This window comes from Cebus imitator, unplaced genomic scaffold (genome assembly GCF_001604975.1).
Source record: "Cebus imitator isolate Cc_AM_T3 unplaced genomic scaffold, Cebus_imitator-1.0 Scaffold0, whole genome shotgun sequence".
NCBI classification, from domain to species: Eukaryota; Metazoa; Chordata; class Mammalia; order Primates; family Cebidae; genus Cebus; species Cebus imitator.
Window position 1 is genome coordinate 7,130,411 of NW_016107315.1, and position 18,234 is coordinate 7,148,644.

Below are 18,234 nucleotides of genomic sequence, written 5' to 3' on the forward strand. Positions count from 1 at the left end.
GCCTCCCAAAGTGCTGGGATTACAGGCTTGAGCCACCGCGCCCGGCCGATTGCTAAACATTTTTTATCCTTGTTCTTACAATTGCATCTGCATACAGCTTATCTCCTTAACAAATATTAAGTTCTTCCGGGACAGGTGATTATCTTCTTTGGGTATGTCACACACTAAGTACTTACTTACTTAATGGAAATATGAATCCCATAAAATCTAATACTTTTTATAATACGAACAGAAAATAGTCTGAATCTTCCCTTTGTCTGTATTGAGTTTTTGAAACAAATTAATAGTAATTAATTTACATAATAAAGAGGATGAAAGGCCACTTGAGCGAGAGGAAATATTTATTTTCTACTCATAACAAATGAATACTGCGATCCAGAATATACATAAATAAGTATAACTAGTATCCTGTTGTTAAGAAAAGAATAGCCAGTACAAAAGAAAAATAGACAACTTCCAGAGATACTTTACTAATTCAAATAGCCAATAAGCATGGAAAGATGTTCAACCTTATTAGTAATCGGGGAATGCAAATTAAAATTATTATTTGATATCATTTACACACTCACCAGATTGATAAAAATTAAGTTCCATAGTACATAAGAACACCAGATCTCATACACTGTCGGTGGCGGGTGTAAATGGAGAACAACCACTCTTGAAAACACTTTGACATTATTTACTGAAGTTGAAAGAGCATATACCATATGAGCCAGCAGTTCCTGGGTGTCTGAGTAGAGAGGAACTAGCTATAATGTGTATCAGAAGCCACAACAGCATTGCTTGTAATATTTAAAAAAGTAGAGATAACTCAAATATCCATTAACATAGAATGGATAAATTATCATAATAAAAGAAATCGTCATGAAAATAAACTGGCTTCATACAATAACATGGATAACTGCTAAAATGTGAGGGTGAGTGAACGAAGCATGGCAAAAGATTTTGTTCGGTATGGTTTCATTTCCATAAAGATCAAAAATAAACGAAATTTTATATACCTATATAACCTGCACATTCTTGCGCATGTATCCCAGAACTTAAAGTGAAAAAAAAAAAAAAAAAGAACAAGGGAGCAAGGACAAGATTGAGCCTTTCATTCAAATGCAGTTAGCTTCCATTACCAAAAAAAACCCCCAAATTTTAATATTTAGGAATTTGCATATGGTTAATAAACCTATAAAGAATAACTATTTCTTAAAATGTTAGGCTAAGTTATCTCTAAAGCACAGGAAGGGTTGCTGTTATAACTAGAAAGCAGTAGGTACATGGGGCACTACGGGAATGCTGGCAGTATTCTGTTTTTTAAAATTACCTGGATGGTGGCTATATGGGTGTTGCTCGCCTGTTTATTAAACCTATTTACTGTTTATATACTTTTCTGTATATATATGTATACTGTATGTTGTATTCCATCAAAAAGTATTTAAAATGCTACTTAGATCACTTAGTGCCAAAAATATTAAAGCATTAAAAAATATCTTGCAATGATTAACAGAATAAATTTTCAAGTACTATGGAATTCTGCATATATTTTTTATATATAAATATATATTTACTGTATTTTATATATTAATTTATATTTTATAAATTATATTAATTATATTTTAATATATATGAAATATATATGAAATATATATTATATATTATATTTATATATTATATATTATATATATTTATATATATTATATTAACTATATATTAATTATATTTAAATATATATTAAATAAATACATATATATTTACTATATAGAAATTTTCTTTCCTTCCTTCCCTCCCTCCCTCCTTCCTCATTTCTTTCTTAGTTTAGCTCTGTCACTCAGGCTGGCTGAAGTGCAATGGCACAATCTCAGCTCACCGTAACCCCTGCCTCCCAGGTTCAAGTGATTCTTCTGTCTCAGCCTCCTGAGTAGCTGGGATGGCAGGTGTGCGCCACCACGCCCTGCTGATTTTGTACTTTTAGTAGGGATGGGGTTTCACCATGTTGGTCAGGCTGATCTCGAACTCCTGACCTCGGATGATCTGTTTGCCTTAGCCTCCCAAAGTGCTGGGATTACAGGCGTAAGCCACAGCGCCCGGCCCTATAAATTTTCAATTATCAATCATTTATTAAAAATATACCCTAATCATTCTTAAATTTATGTTTACTTTTAGTTGCTTACCTCATATTCTTTTTGGATGGTGTTGACCCATACATAAAATCTAATACTTTTAGTAAATGTAATTTAATTGAAAGGAAGGGAGACAAACTGAGTCTTCCAAACTCTCTCTTCCAGGTACCCTAAAAGTTATTGCACAATTGATTGCTATACTTGTGCACCCCAAATTAGGGAAGCTGGATTATCACCACTGGAATTGGCATGCATTTATTTGTATGTGTGTACAGTACAACCACTGAGGAATGTTCAAGGGTTATTCGACTTTATTTTGTTTGCGAGATTTTATTTATACTCCAGTTTCTGCATTTTTACTGTTCATTTTTCTTTAGTTAGAATGTTATTTTCTTTATATTTCAGAAATGCCTTATGCAATAACATCTGTGTTATTGAATGAGTGTAATTAACATAACTTACCTTTGTCTCAGGATTTTTAGAGTTAAACAGTCATAACATGCCTAATTTTAAAAAGAAAATATCTCTTTTTTATTTTTAATTTTTTAATTTTTTTTATTTAGACAGAGTCTTTTGCTCTGTCCCCATGCTGGAGTGCTGTGGCATGATCTCAGCTGACTGCAACCTCTACCTCCTGGGTTCAAGCAATTCTCCTGCCTCAGCCACCCAAGTAGCTGGGGTTACAGGTGTCCATCACCATACCTAGCTAATTTTTTTTTTCTTGCTCTGTCGCCCAGGCTGGAGTGCAGTGGCGTGATCTTGGCTCACTGCAACCTCCGCCTCCCGAATTCAGGTGATTCTCCCACCTCAGCTTCCCTAGTAGCTGGGATTACAGACACCCACTATCATGCCTGGCTAATTTTTATATTTTTAGTAGAGACTGGGTTTCACTATGTTGGCCAGACTGGTCTTGAACTCCTGACCTCAGGTGATCATCCTACCTTAGCCTCCCAAAGTGCTGGGATTACTAGACCCACCATGCCTGGCCTAATTTTTGTATTTTTAGTAGAGGTGGGGTTTTACCATGTTTGCCAGGCTGGTCTTTAACTCCTGGCCTCAGGTGATCTGCCCGCCTTGGCCTCCCAAGTCCTGGGATTACAGATGTAAACCACTGCACCTGGCCAAAAATCTCATTTTTTAGCACTGTGAATATTTGCATCTAAAAACTCTTGTCAAAAGCAGTATTCTAGCTGTCACAGGTGAGGGGGAAAGTAGAATTTTAAAGCCCTTGGACTCTTCTAATACCATAGAATTTGGGACACAGGAAGGTTAACATTTAGGATATGCAAGGAAAAGATATCTTTAATGAAATTGTCTTTCTTGGGTTAAGACAACTTTAAATTGGTGTTTCTGTTTATATATTTATTCAAAAACTTAAATGGTATTGGAAATGAAAAAGATTGAGCCTTAAATGTACAAGAAAGAAACATGAGTTTGAGTGTCTACATCCTCTCTCAGGCAGCACTTTATATTTTCTCATTTATTTTTGTTCTTTACCAGAATATGAATTTTTCAGGTATTATATGAAATAAAAATGTTCAGTACCTTGCCTAAAATTATATTAAGAGGATAAATAGCTAGTTAAATAAAAGAAAAAAGTAACGGAAAATTTTCTTAAGATTCTTTCCTTTTAGTTCTTGTTTTTCTCTGAATCATTTCATTCTAGACTTTTATCATTTCTTGCTAAGTTTTAATACTGTCTGTATGCTTCTTAGTCTCTATCTTGTCTAAATTTTATTCTGTTATTGGCACACAAATTATTCCCAAATTCCACTTTGATCATATTATTGCCCTGTTCAGGATCCTGTTTAGGTTTTATCAAATTCAAGTTATTTTATGTTACATTGATTGAGATCTTCTAATCTAACACCAGTCTTTTATTTTTTATTTTTTTGAGACAGAGTCTCACTCTCTCCCCAAGGCTAGAGTATAGTGGGACAATCTCGGCTCACTGCCACCTCCGCCTCTTCAGTTCAAGCTATTCTCCTGCCTCAGCCTCCATGGTAGCTGGTACTACAGGCTCCCACCACCACACACTGGGCTAATTTTTGTATTTTTATTAGAGGTAGGATTTCACCATGTTGGCCAGGCTGGTCTGGAACTCCTGACCTCAGGTGATCCACCTGCCTCGTCCTTTCAAAGTGCTGGGATTTCGGGCGTGAGCCACTGCATCTGGCTGTCTTTTTTTTTGGCATGGTTTTTCCTAGGCCCTCACCATGCCTTATCTGTTCCAGCTTTTCTGACCTATGCACTATCATGATTTCCCATTTTCCTTTGTTCACACTTTCCCAGTTACTTTGCTTACCTTTTCCTCTTGTCTTTATCTTATCTATTTCTATTCTTATTTCTGTGATTCATTCCAATTACTCCCTTACTTAGGCCTCCTAGGTTTTATAACATTAACATTTACAGTTAATGTTTCCTTCTTTGGTTTCACATGAATTAATTTAATCTCCCCAATAATACATTCTTTGAAGGCATCTTTATATCCTGTAACTGCCATAATGCAGGACTGGAAATAACCTTTGGTAGGTTGATTCCCACTCTCTCCTCAGTTATTTACATTTAATATTTAAAATATTCAAAGAACATACATGTTATAAGCTATAAATATAAAGTCTTCGTTAGTGCTTCTCTGCTTTTTTCTCCCTGCCTAACAGTTACCACTGTTGTACATTTTGGGTCTTACTTCCTTGCCTTTTTTTTGAGACAGGATTTCACTGTGTCACCCAGGCTGGAGTGCAGTGGCAAAATTCTAGCTCACTGCAGCCTCAGTCTCCTGGGCTCAAGTGATCCTTAAGCCTCAGCCTCCTGAGTAGCTGAGACTATAGGCACATGCTACCATACCCAGCTAATGTTTTTTATTTTTAGTAAAGATGAGGTCTGGCTGTGTTTCCCAGGCTGGTCTTGAACTCCTGAGCTCAAGCGATCCTCCTTGCCTCAGCCTTTCAAAGTGCTGGGATTGCAAGTGTGAGCCACTGTTCCCGGTCATCCCTACCTGTTTAAAAGCAATTTTTCACATACGTATCATTAAAAAGCCTGGCTTAGAGATGCATATAAATGGATAAATATAGCATGTAATTGTCTAGAAGTTGTTGTTCTTAATGACTTTTAAATTTTTATTTTTTTTGAGACAGATACTTGCTCTTATTGCCCAGGCTACAGTGCAATGGCACAGTCTCGGCTCACTGCAACCTCCACCTCCTGGGTTCAAACAGTTCACCTGCCTCAGCCTCTCAAGTAGCTGGGATTACAGGCACGTGCCACCACATCTGGCTACTTTTGTAATTTTAGTAGAGACAGGGTTTCACCATATTGGTCAGGCTGGTCTCGAACTCCTGACCTCAGCTGATCTGCCCACCTCAGTCTCCCAAAGCACTGGGATTACAGGCATGAGCCACTGCTCCCAGTCCTTAATGGCATATTTTTAAGATTGATGGATGTTGTTGCATTTGGCTGTGCTTGATTCCTGTCACTGTGATATTATATTTCTTTGAATGAACAGGGCAGTTTATCCAACTGTACAGATATTTGGGTTGTTTGCAATTTTTTGCAATTACAACTGTTGCTTCAATGACCATCCTTAGGAATCTCCAGGTACACATGTTCAGAATTTCTCTCGAGTTTATTCTGATAAGTAGAATTTCTGTGCATTGGGATACAACTATTTTATTTTTTAAGCTAATACTTAATTTTTTTCTGAAGCAACCTGCCCCCATCAGCTGGGTCATTCATATGGTGACATCATAACAAAGTCGTTATACATTATAATGTATAACTTATATAAGTTTGAGGGAGATACATCTCACACAGCAGCATGAAAACCCAATCATCATTTATGAACCATAAAAGTTCTCTGAAGAGAACTTTTGGTTTAATATAATTTGTCCATGGTATGCTATAAGGGCAGGTTTTTCTGTTTTGGCTCATTGCAAATCTCCAGCACCTAGAATTTTACTTGACTCATAATAAGTTCTTGGTACGTATTTGAGGAGTGATGAAATGCGTTTCAAATGTATCATACCAATTTATGCTTTCATCAACAGTAGACTTAATATTATCAGCCTTCTTAATTTTTTCCCCAGTCTAGCACCATGGTTTCCCAGTTTGGTCTTAATTTCTGTTTTCCTGATAACTGATAAGGTTGAGCAACTCTTTGAGTTGCTTGGTTTTGTTGTTGTTGTTTTATAACAAAGTATTTTTATTTGCTGTGGTAGGTGGATGGAGAGCTAGAAGCTCTGTTGGAAAATGGTGAGGGTCTCTCTGATAAAAACCAGGTGCTCAGCTTATCCCGGCTAATGGTTCGAATTGAAACTTTGGAGCAGAAACTTACCTGTCTGGAGCTCATACAGGTGAGCAATTTGATGTTTATTTTTTATTTCTGGTTTTGGGGGTGGGAATGAATGAATGAAGATGAATGAAGAAGGAATAATTCTGATAAAACCTAATCTTATTTGTTATTTATTATTTTGTTATTTTTATTTTTATTTATTTTTTGAGGTGGAATCTTGCTCTGTCATCCAGGCTGGAGTGCAGTGGCGTAGTCTCAGCTCACTGCAACCTCTGTCTCCTAACAGAGTTCAAATGATACTCCTGCCTCAGCCTCCTGAATAGCTGGGATTACAGGCATCTGCCACCACGCCTGGCTAATTTTTGTATTTTTTTTTTTTTGTTAGAGATGGGGTTCCATGTTGGCCAGGCTGGTGTCGAACTCCTGACCTCAGATAATCCATCCGCCTTGGCCTCCCAAAATGCCGGGATTACAGGCATGAGCCACCATGGCCAGCCAATCTTATTTTTTAAATGGGTATGTGAGTTGTGTATGACTTTCAAAGCTTATATCGTATTCTTTAAAATGACTAAAGAGTTTAGTCTCATTTAATCTATTAGTACAGGGATCCCCAGTCCCCCGGCCATGGGCTGGTTAGGAATGGGGCCACACAGTAGGAGTTGAGTGAGCATTACCACCTGAGCTCCACTGCTGTCAGATCAGCAGTGACATTTGATTCTCATAGGAGCATGGACCCTATTGTGAACTGCACATTCGCGAGATCTAAGTTGTTCACTCCTTGCAAGAATCTAATGCCTGATGATTTGAGGTGGAGCAGTTTCATCCTGAAACCATCCCCCACCCAGTTCACTGAAAAATTGTCTTCCATGAAACTGGCCCCTGGTGCCAAAAAGGTTGGGGACCACGGCCATTAGTAGACCGGGTTTGCTTGCTTTCTATATTCAAATAATGTGGTGGCTTTTTTTTTTCTTTTTAAATATAATAATTCATTACACTTAGCATAGCTTTTTATTCTCCAATTACTACATGGTCTCAAAGCACGAAATTTTAACAATAGTCTTATTTATACCAGTTTATTAAGTATGCCATAAGATGTTAGATAACAAAAAATGATTTTTTTTAAGGGTCTTGCTCTGTTGCCTAGGCTGGAACACAGTTGTGCAATCATAGCTCACTGCAGCCTTGAACTTCTGGGCTCAAGTGATCTTCCTGCCTCAGTTGCCTGAGTAGGTAGGACTATAGGCATACACCACCACATCCAGCTAATTTTTATTTTTATATTTTTGTAGAGTTAAGGGTCTTGCTGTTTTGCCCAGGCTGGTCTTGAACTCCTGGCCTCAAGCAGTCCCTCCCTCTTCCACCTTCCAAAGTGCTGGAATTATAGTCATAAGCCACGGTTTAAAAAACCATGATGATTAAAAAAAAAAATTAACAGGAAAAAGAGGCCTTTTCAACAATCATCTGAAAGGGAGAGAAGAAAAAATTATTTAAGGGCTAATTTTTATGGTTTTAGCTTTATTTTAAAATGTTACATGCAATTTTTTCTTAGTTCTTCAGAATTTATTTTTATTATAAATGACCTATTAATATTTGTATAATTTTCTACTTTAGTAAAATCCCAGTTGACTGGCTATATTTTATGTATCAAAGAAGATTATAATCTTCAAAGCATTTGTTGTACAGTTCTATTTAGGTTAATGAAAACGGAGTTTCTAAAGTTTTTTTTGTGAATATAAGTGAACTCTATAATGTGTAATATGTAAGTGAACTCTCCTTGGGCTCTTTGTAATACTCTGATATTGCCTCTCAATACCCTTTATCCTGTCTCCCTTCCCCCATGAAAGAACACACACTCACAGTCCTGCCTGAAGTCCTTTCTGGAACGTCATGGGCTGTCTTTGTTGTGGATCTGGATGGCAGAGCTAGGTGACGGCCGGGAAAGTAACCAGAAGCTTCAGGAAGAGGTCAGTTCACATTTAGCTTGCTTGGTTCTTAAGACCACTATTGGTTGTGGGTATGTGATAATATCAGTAATTATGAATGTAGCACTATATTTATCACTGGTATTAAGTAATCAAATGATTTTATCATCTCAGTATCATTTCTTTAACTATCTAACCATACATACACCTTGTTAGTAGTTTGTCCCATGGTTTTCCTATAGTATGTTTTTAAAGTTGGTACTACATAGTGGAGAACTACAAGAGCAAGATATAAAAACAACAACAACAATGATATAGTTAAGTGAAAGATTTAGTTCGTTGTTAAAATCAGAGTTTTAAAAAGACAGGAAGTCATAGAAAATTTGAATTCTGGGGGGCCTAAAGAATTGGTAAAGATCTGAATTCTGCATAACAACAGTATGAATATTTTGAGGAATCTTTTAACTAAGTGTTTTAAAAGATCTAAGTAAAGGTTCATTGGCAGCATTGTTAGTGGAGTTATGATGTCTTTACCTTTTTATGAAATTAATAATATTTTCTAACTTTCTAATTTGTAATATAATCCCAAAGTCATATATTTAATAAAACACTTTTAAAATCAAACAAACAAAAAGGAATGGGCAGATAAGTAATTGTTCTTGCCTCCATCCTTCTCCCAGGACATGTGGCTTGAGGAAATTGAGGAAGCCCTGGGATTTCTGTGGAACTACACTGAGGAATACGTCAGAAAAGATACTTGGATTTCAGAATGGGGGAGGTTGTCTAAAAATGAGGAGAGGATCTCTCTTTGCTAGATAGCTGTTTATCAAAAGCTGAAGAGATGTCTGCATTTTTGTGTGTATGACAGACATCATTTAAATGTGTTATTACATAACTCCCAAGTCCATATCACCGGCACTTGGTGAACTTTTTAAGAAATGATACCCAGAATTGGTGCAGTAGTGTGTATGTTTAAAAAGCTACGCAGGTTTGGGAACTACTGGTAGAGAATATTGATCAGTCCTATTTGATGTTGTGATGTTGCTCCACATTTTATTCTTGCTGGTCAATCTTATTATTAAAAGGTTTTCTTAGGCTGGATGTGGTGGCTTATACCTGTAATCCCAACACTTTGAGAGGCTGAGGCATGCAGATTACTTGAGGTCAGGAGTTCAAGACCAGCCTGGCCAACATGGTGAAACGCCATCTCTGCAAAAATACAAAAATTAGCTGGGCATTGTAATTTCAGTGGGCACCTGTAATTTCAGCTACTCAGGAGGCTGAGGCAGGAGAATCACTTGAACCCAGGAGGCGGAGGTTGCATTGAATGGAGATCGCGCCATTGCACTCCAGCCTGGATGACAGAGCGAGACTTTGTCTCAAAAAAAAAAAAAAATTATTCTTAAGGAAAATAATATTACGATTTTTAAATATGCTTGTGTTTATATAGAGATGTAGGTTTTAATTTAATAAAACAGTAGCAAAACTGCACTACCCTTGTAGAAATAATCTGAGTCCCATCCAGAGGTTTAAAAAGTCAAATGTAGGCCGGGCTTGGTGGCTCACGCCTGTAATCCCAGCACTTTGGGAGGCCGAGGTGGGCGGATCACCTGAAGTTAGGAGTTCAAGGCCAGCCTGACCAACATGGTGAAACCCTGTCTCTACTGGAAAAAAAAAAAAACAAAAAACCAAATTACCGGGCATTGTGGTACATCCCTGTAATGCCAGCTACTCGAGAGTCTGAGGCAAGAGAATCACTTGAACCAGGGAACCGGTTGCAGTGAACCAAGATCATACCATTGCACTCCAGCCTGGGCAACAAGAGTGAAACTCCGTCTCAAAAAAAAAAAAAGAAAAAAAGTCAACCGTAGCCAGGCACAGTGGCTCACACTGGTAATCCCAGCACTTTGAGAGGCCGAGGTAGGTGGATCATTTGAGGTCAGGTGTTTGAGACCAGCCTGGCCAACATGGTGAAACCCCATCTCTACTAAAAATACAAACGATTGGCTGGGTGTGGCAGTGAGTGCCTATAATCCCAGCTACTTGGGAGGCTAAGACAGGAGAAATGCTTGAACCTGGGAGGTGGAGGTTGCAGTGAGGCAGGATCATGCCATTGCATTACAGCCTGGGTGACAGCAAGACTGTCTCCAAAAAAAAAAAAAAAAAGTCAACTCTACAAAATGATTTAATTTTTTTTGTTATGTTTAATCAGATTATAAAGACTTTGGAACACTTGCCCATTCCTACTAAAAATATGTTGGAGGAAAGCAAAGTACTTCCAATTATTCAACGCTGGTCTCAGACTAAGACTGCTGTCCCTCCATTGAGTGAAGGAGATGGGTATTCTAGTGAGAATACATCGCGTGCTCATACACCACTCAACACACCTGATCCTTCCATGAAGCTGAGCGCAGAAGTTGACACAGACACTCCCAAGAAACTCATGTTTCGCAGACTTAAAATTATAAGTGAAAATAGCATGGACAGTGCAATCTCTGATGCAACCAGTGAGCTAGAAGGCAAGGATGGCAAAGAGGATCTTGATCCATTAGAAAATATCCCTGTAGAGGAAGAGGAAGAGTTGCAGTCACAACAGCTACTCCCACAACAGCTGCCTGAATGCAAAGTTGATAGTGAAACCAGCGTAGATGCCAGTAAGTTACCTACATCTGAACCAGAAGCTGATGCTGAAATAGAGCCCAAAGAGAGCAATGGCACAAAACTAGAAGAACCTATTAATGAAGAAACACCATCCCAAGATGAAGAGGAGGGTGTGTCTGATGTGGAGAGTGAAAGGAGCCAAGAACAGCCAGATAAAACAGTGGATATAAGTGATTTGGCCACCAAACTCCTGGACAGTTGGAAAGACTTAAAGGTAAGGAAGCATCTTTTATTCATTTCAACTTGAATTACTCAGGTTTAGAGTTCTACAAACCTAAGTCAAATTAGCTACTTTTTAAAGCCATGTATATTTCTGAAAAGTGAAATACTGTCTCTCTTACTATCCATTTATAAGTGTCTCAAACATCCTGTAACCCATAGCGAGTCATATTAGCCAAACTAATATATAGATGTCCCCTTTTCTCTTACTTAGAAAAGTTTATCACAGTAGTGATTTCAGTCATTTAAGTGCTCTTCACATTAAAAACAAAATCCTTTGAGCAGCAAACTTAGGATTCTATTTGTAATGATAAAAAATCAGTGTTTTAATTTATTGGAAATCAGTTGTATTAATGGAAAATTAAAAATCAGTTGGAAAACTAAGGTAATTTAGCAGCTTATTAAAAATGATTGAATGTAAATTTTTGTTTTGGAAAAACAACTTTATGGAACTAGTTGCTATTCACTTCTGTTGTTTCTGAAATGGGCCTTCTCTTAAATGCCTATTTCCTTGGACAAAAGAGGAAAAATAGAAAAATCTGGAACTCATGCCTATTACATACATAATCTCTTGTTGAAGAATGTAGCAAGATGTGCAGGGTTTGCTTTGCAGAAAACCCAGACTGAGTCTTGGATAAACACAAGGGTGAATAACAGAATAAACCTAGGAGAGGTATGGTACATTTCATTTGTAAGTGATGGACTTGGGATCCACGTCTTGAGGACCCTGTGGGAACAGGTTACTTACTAGGTTCTTTTTTTCTATTCCTTCTTTCTTCTGCCAGAGATGAAGCAACCAAATAAATCAGCAGTACTGACTTATGTGCAACAAGATGAACACCTGAGTCCTCCCTGCCCCTAATTATGATGACAAAGCTCACCCCATTAGATCCTGTGATATGACCCAATGAAATTAGCCTTTAACACTGAGCAAAATGAGTTGGTGTTTGTGTACTGTTCTTCCTCATTTGCTGTGTTAGGACCCTTCTTTAAGTATGTTGTGGTTTCAGCTCTTGTTTACCCATTTGAGCTCTTACTCACGTTACTTTCATCACTTACAATTCAGTATGAACTCAGCCTTATTATGTCTTATGAAATCAGGCCTTTTCTAAATATAAAAGGAAGCATTCATAGTAAATCTGCTTATGAAGTCAGTATGTGAACTGTAGGAATCAGAATTGCAGTTAATTGAAAGAAGCGCTGGGATAGTCACTTGATGGATTTTTATTTAAGGCCTGCTTTGTGTCAGCACAGAAGTCCCTAAAAGAAGTCCCTCTTGAGTTTGGAGGCTGCTACTGGGGACTGTTAAGAAGCTCAGTTAAGAAGGTGGAGATGAAGACAAGTACACAAAGGGACACAGAATAGGCCTTTACAGCTGTAGTTTAATAGAAGGAGAATACTTCTAGTAGGGTTGTAGACCCAGTAGTTTACTTTTGCCGGAGAAGTCTCTGGTTGACATTATTTTTAAAAACTGCTAAGATGTAATCATTGTAAAGCTGTCTTAAAATCTGGAAAAAGTAAATATTCTTGTTTCTCTGGATAATAGTTGGTTTCTGTAATGGTAATGGTATGAATTAGTCTCTAGGATATACTTAACGCAGTTAGATGTAACTGTGGTAATTTAAACTCACACCCTGGACACACATTTGAGTCTTACCAAATTGTTTCTTCCCCTTCTTTTTATCTTCCCACTCCTATCTGAAACATCAAAGCAATTTTATAATACTATGTAGCTTGATGATCCTCTTGATTTGAGGTTTAAAACTTCATTTGTACTTAAAATATATCCTTCTTATCCTTCATACTTTGGATTTTTCCTAATTCTTAGTGTCAAGGGAACCATTAAGGAAAACTCTCCTTTCTTCTTCAAACTTTACTTTGCTCTGGAATCATTACCCATCTAGAATTGTATTACTGAGAAATGTTTTTACTTGACTGTGAACTGTGATGTTTTGTTATACATTGGTGCTGGGGTTCTTCATTCATTATTCTAATTAACATTTACTGTGGCTCTGATTTCAAAACTGTGATGATAGTGGTTCTTAATAAAACCAAACAAAAACATAGATAGCATTTAACCAGAAGTCTGAAATCCATAATCTATAATTTGAACATGTTTTAGAGAAACACATTGACTTGATGTGATTACTATATATCCATACTATCCCGGCATTGAAAGAGTTAACTACTTCTGTCTGACTTCCACCTATGCGTTTGAGTAGACATTGGCTGAAAAGAAAATGTCTTATTCAGCCAACCTTTATTAGGCACCTATTGTCAAACATTGTATTAGTTGCTGATCTTTAATTCCAAGATCATACTAAAAAGCATTGGTCTAAGATTGTGGTTATGTGGTTATGACCATTTCAAGTTCCCTGACCAACTGGGGGCCACCATAACATTGCTGGACATGTGTTCCCCTTGGCTTTTCTACACACTGGATGGAGTGAAGAACAGAAGGGGATTGCTTCAGATTCCTTAATCTTGGTTTTGCTGTGATGGCAGACTGTGGGAATCATCAGTAAATGAAAGAGGGTGGGAGGGCAGGGGATGAAGCTTCATGAATTCATGAATTACTCTTTGTCCTCCCAGATCTGATGATGATCCCCCTTGTAACTTGAACCATTTCCATCTAGCTTCTCAGGGCAGCAAGGAGCTTGTTAACATCACCAGCTGACCATGTGTCTCCTTTTCTCAACTCCATTTCCAACTTCGTGCTGAAGAAAAACAAGAACCTAGCGTGCATTCTGTGAAGAAACAGGAAGATGGTTGGGAAGTTGGATGATGCATGAAAAATGTAATAGGTGAAAAGAGGACAGAGGTGGTTAACTCACTGGCGCCGGCGTTATTTTGGTGCGTCCATTGCCGACAATGGATGTCGTTCCGGGAAAATCCCTACTTCTGGCCAGAAAGGATTAAGTGAGCTACTTTTTCTATACCTATATACACAGGACCACTGCCTTGACTCCACAAGGCTTACACATTTTGACTCTTAAAGTGGACCTCAACCAGAAACATCACCTAGCACATTGCCACTTATAAGCATGTATTTATTTTCATGTGCAAATTTACTGGGCTACATTTTCAGCAGGGATATGTGCATATATTTCTGTTTGCAAAAGAAAGTGTTGCATATCACCTCTCATGCTGAAAATATACCCTAGACTTCATAGGGCAAAACAGCTGGTTACCAGTGGTGACTAAGTGTAACTTGACTGGAATATCTTCATTCATTTGGATCATAAGAAGAGGAGGTAAGGTTCCTGTGAACTTGGCAATTTCAGTTGCCATTAAATATCAAGAGATTGTAATGGTTAGTGATTCCAGAGCCTCTTATAAACAATTAGATTATAGGATGTGCATCTCTCCTTAGAATGAAGTCTTAGTATTTCCATTTGCATCTGGATTTAGGTGATTTAGGGCCACAATTACCTACATGTGATAAGTTGAACTCTTCTTAATGATGACCCTTATTCTTCTCTTATTTCATCTTTATCTCAAGACATTATCTTTAATTCAGCAAATCAAATATTTTCCCAGAAAGCTATGTATTAAAACTCTCTATGAAAAGTTAAAACTTAGAGTTGTCTAAACTCAGAAGTTTTGAGTCACTGCTTGGAATTTTACTTCATCACTAATATTGTATGTGAAATCTGCTGTGTAACATTTGAAAATGAAATTATGTGTCCTGGATTTCTGTGATAATTTTTGAATTCTTATTAGAGTAAGATTATTCTATATCCATAAGGATTAATATTATCCTTTAAAAAAATTAGACATGCCCCTAAAGAATACTATTTTAGATACAGCAACATTGAAATTTTAAAATGTCTCATTTGGTAAAAGGCAAAAATGGTCTAAAATTTATTAATGGTCCATTTTGTAAACACATACTTTCATCCAAATCAAGGGTTGGCCAAATCTGCCTTGCTGCCTGTTTTTGTAAATAAAATTTTCTTTGAAACACAGCCATATTTATTCATTTATGTATTATCATCTATGGCTGCTTTTGTGCTATAGTGGTAGAGTTGAATAGTTGTGACAGACACTGGATGGCCCATAAAGCCTAAATATTTACTGTCTTGTCCTTTACAGAAAAAGTTTGCCAACACCTGATCTAAAAGATAAAGTGCAGAGTCTGGCTGTTCTAAACATTCTGGTTTTGAATGAAGTCATTTTCACTTTACTCTTTTGGGTGAGCTCTTAATTCTGTTTCCCTAAAGACATAATGATCATGTTTCTATTGCTGCCCATGAAATTAGTTTCTTCTTTTAAGTCTTGACTCTGTTTAGGAAGTGATTTGGATGTTAGACTATCTTGAGAGGCGGGAGGGTATATACATTACAAAATTTCGAAGCTAGAAGTGATCATTAAGGAATGTTGTTATTCCCTTCAGACTGTGACCAAGTCAGTCAGAAACTTGAGACTGTTCTAGTATAGACATAGGTAGTATAATTTAAGTCTTATAGTAACCATATGAAAACACATACATTTTCTTTCTTAATATTTTAAACTTTTAATTATGATATAATTTCAGGCTTAATGAAAAAGTGCAAGAACAATATTCTGTACATATTCTGCATGTTACACACATTCTAGTGACAAGTCTAGAGAAAATTCAGAGAAAAATTCCTCTAAACTTTTCACTGAGATTCCCTAGTGTTAACATTTTACCAAATTTTTTTTTTTTATCATTTTCTGTTTCTAAACTTTAAAAAAGTAAATTACAGCAAAGGTGGGCAGAATGTTTGAGCCCAGAGAGTTCAAAACCAGCCTGAGCAACATAGCAAAACCCCATCTCTACAAAAAATAAAAAATTAGCCAGGCATGGTGGCACGCGCCTGTTGTCTCAGCTGCTTGGGAGGCTAAGGTGGGAGGATTGCTTGAGCCCAGGAGGTTGAGGCTACAGTGATCCATGATGGTGCCACTGCATACCAGCCTGGATGGCAGATTGAGACTTTGTTTCTTAAAAAACAAAAAACAAACAAAAAAACCTAAGTTATATATATGATGCCTCTGGATATTATGTGTGTATTTCCTAAAGCTTAGGATATTTTCCTGTGTAACTTTAGTGTACTTATCAAAATCAGCAAATTACAGTGATAAAATACTATAATCAATAGACTCATTCAGATTTTGCCAGTTCACATAATGGTCTTTATGGCCTTTATAGCAGGAAAAAAAAAAAAAAAAGGCTGAAAATACGGGAGCAAGCATTACATTGAGTGGTATGTCTCTTTAGTGTCCTTTACTCTAAAATAGTTCTTCAGTCTGCCTTTATTTTTAATAAAGTTCACATTTTAAAGTATTTTTGAATTTTTGTAGAATATCCCTCTGTTGGGTTTATCCCTCTGTTTTCTTTGTTTGGATTCAGGTATACATTTTTTTGTCAGGAATATTACAGTAGTGTTCTTCACATTGTACTGAATTGTCCCTTTACTAGCGTTGTCAGCTTTAATCACTTGATTAAGGTATAGCCTGCCAGACTTCTCCAGTGTAAAGTTACTGTTTTTCCATTTATAATTAAAAAGCATCAAAATATAAAAAATAAAAAAATATATAATTAAAAAGCATCATATATGAGCAACTTTGGAAATATGTAAATACCCTATTTTTCATAAAATTTATCCGTTAGATTTAGCATCCAGTGATTTGCCTGAATTACTTATTACCGTGTAGTTGCCAAATGGTGATTTTCTAATTCATCATTCCTTCTACTTTGTTTACTGGATGTTCTTTTGTAAGCAAGAACTTCACTTGTTCTCCTGTTTGTTCATTGATTTATGCTATTTTATTCATAGATTCTTATTTTATCCAGTAGATTATGATCCATTAACTTCATTGTTTACTTGATTCCTTCATTGTCCTATATTTGGCCAGTAGAAGCCCTTTCATGTTGGCTTTTGTGTCATTCTGACACATTCATTATTTTATTTTACTTTTTTCGTACAATATGCTGTTCCAGGCTCATCTTGTACTGTCCCATCCCTAGCCCTAGAATCGGTCATTTCTTCAAGAAGCTCTTGTTCCTCGTGTTGGGAACTGTTTTGAAGCCAATCTGGATTCTAGATGAAGTCATTGATAATGGGACGTTGCTTCTAGGACCTGTCAGCAGACTGTATAAAGTGTGTGTGTGTATCAATGAACATGTATGTACACACAATGTACTTCACCACTCTGTTATCTGTCATTTCTGTTTCCATCTGTTAATCTGACACCATGCCCTCCTTTGAATCTTTTGAGATTCTTTCTGTGACTCTCCGCTCATTGTTTGTTCTTTTGCCTATTCCTTAAAAAGTTGTATTTCTTCGGGCACCTGAGATATATTTGGTTCTACATGTTAAATAGGGCACAACAGCCTGGGTGTGGTGGCTCACACTTGTAATCCCAGCACTTTGGGAGGCCGAGGCAGGTGGATCACCTGAGGTCAGCAGTTCAAGACCAGCCTGGCCAACATGGTGAAATCCTGTCTCTACAAAAATTAGCTGGGCATGATGGCAGGTTCCTGTAATCCCAGCTACGCAGGAAGCTGAGGAGGGAGAATCGCTTGAACCTAAAAGGTGGAGATTGCAGTCAGCTGAGATCACACAGTTGTACTCCAGCCTGGGTGACAGAGCGAGACTCCGTCTCTAAATAAATAAATAAGGTACAACGTCTCTTCTTTGCCACTTTTAATTCAGGCCCCTGCCATTTCTTATACTTTTGCAACATTTATCCTTCTCGCTCTCATTCTTTTCCACTTTCATGGAATCCTTCATTATGCTACAGTATTATCTTTTAAAAACACAGATGTGATTAACAGGAACCTCTAGTAACATCTCAGAGACTCCATTACTCCAAGAACAAAGCCTTTAGTGTATGATAGAGAAGGTAATTCCATGTCTGTTTAAACTTCTTGCCTAGCAGTTTTTCTTTACACACACAGTGCGTGAGGCACATCAGTCTTCTCATACATATTCACCTCTTTGTGTCCTTGAACACACTGTTCTCCTTGCTTGGAATACCTTTTTTTTTTTTTTTTTTTTTTTTT

General features: G+C 37.1%; 1 protein-coding gene and 1 pseudogene across 1 annotated transcript in view; one reads left to right on the forward strand and one right to left on the reverse strand.

The window, feature by feature from the left end:
• Window positions 1–18,234, forward strand: part of SETD2 (SET domain containing 2, histone lysine methyltransferase) — a 156,759-nt gene that overhangs the window by 77,212 nt on the left and 61,313 nt on the right. Inside the window, exons 10-12 of the mRNA XM_037736750.1 lie at window positions 6,329–6,463; window positions 8,247–8,366; window positions 10,537–11,199. Coding sequence (XP_037592678.1) covers window positions 6,329–6,463; window positions 8,247–8,366; window positions 10,537–11,199 — 918 coding nt within the window. The remainder of the gene's footprint in view (window positions 1–6,328; window positions 6,464–8,246; window positions 8,367–10,536; window positions 11,200–18,234) is intronic.
• On the reverse strand, window positions 5,828–5,964 carry LOC119470523 (annotated as a pseudogene).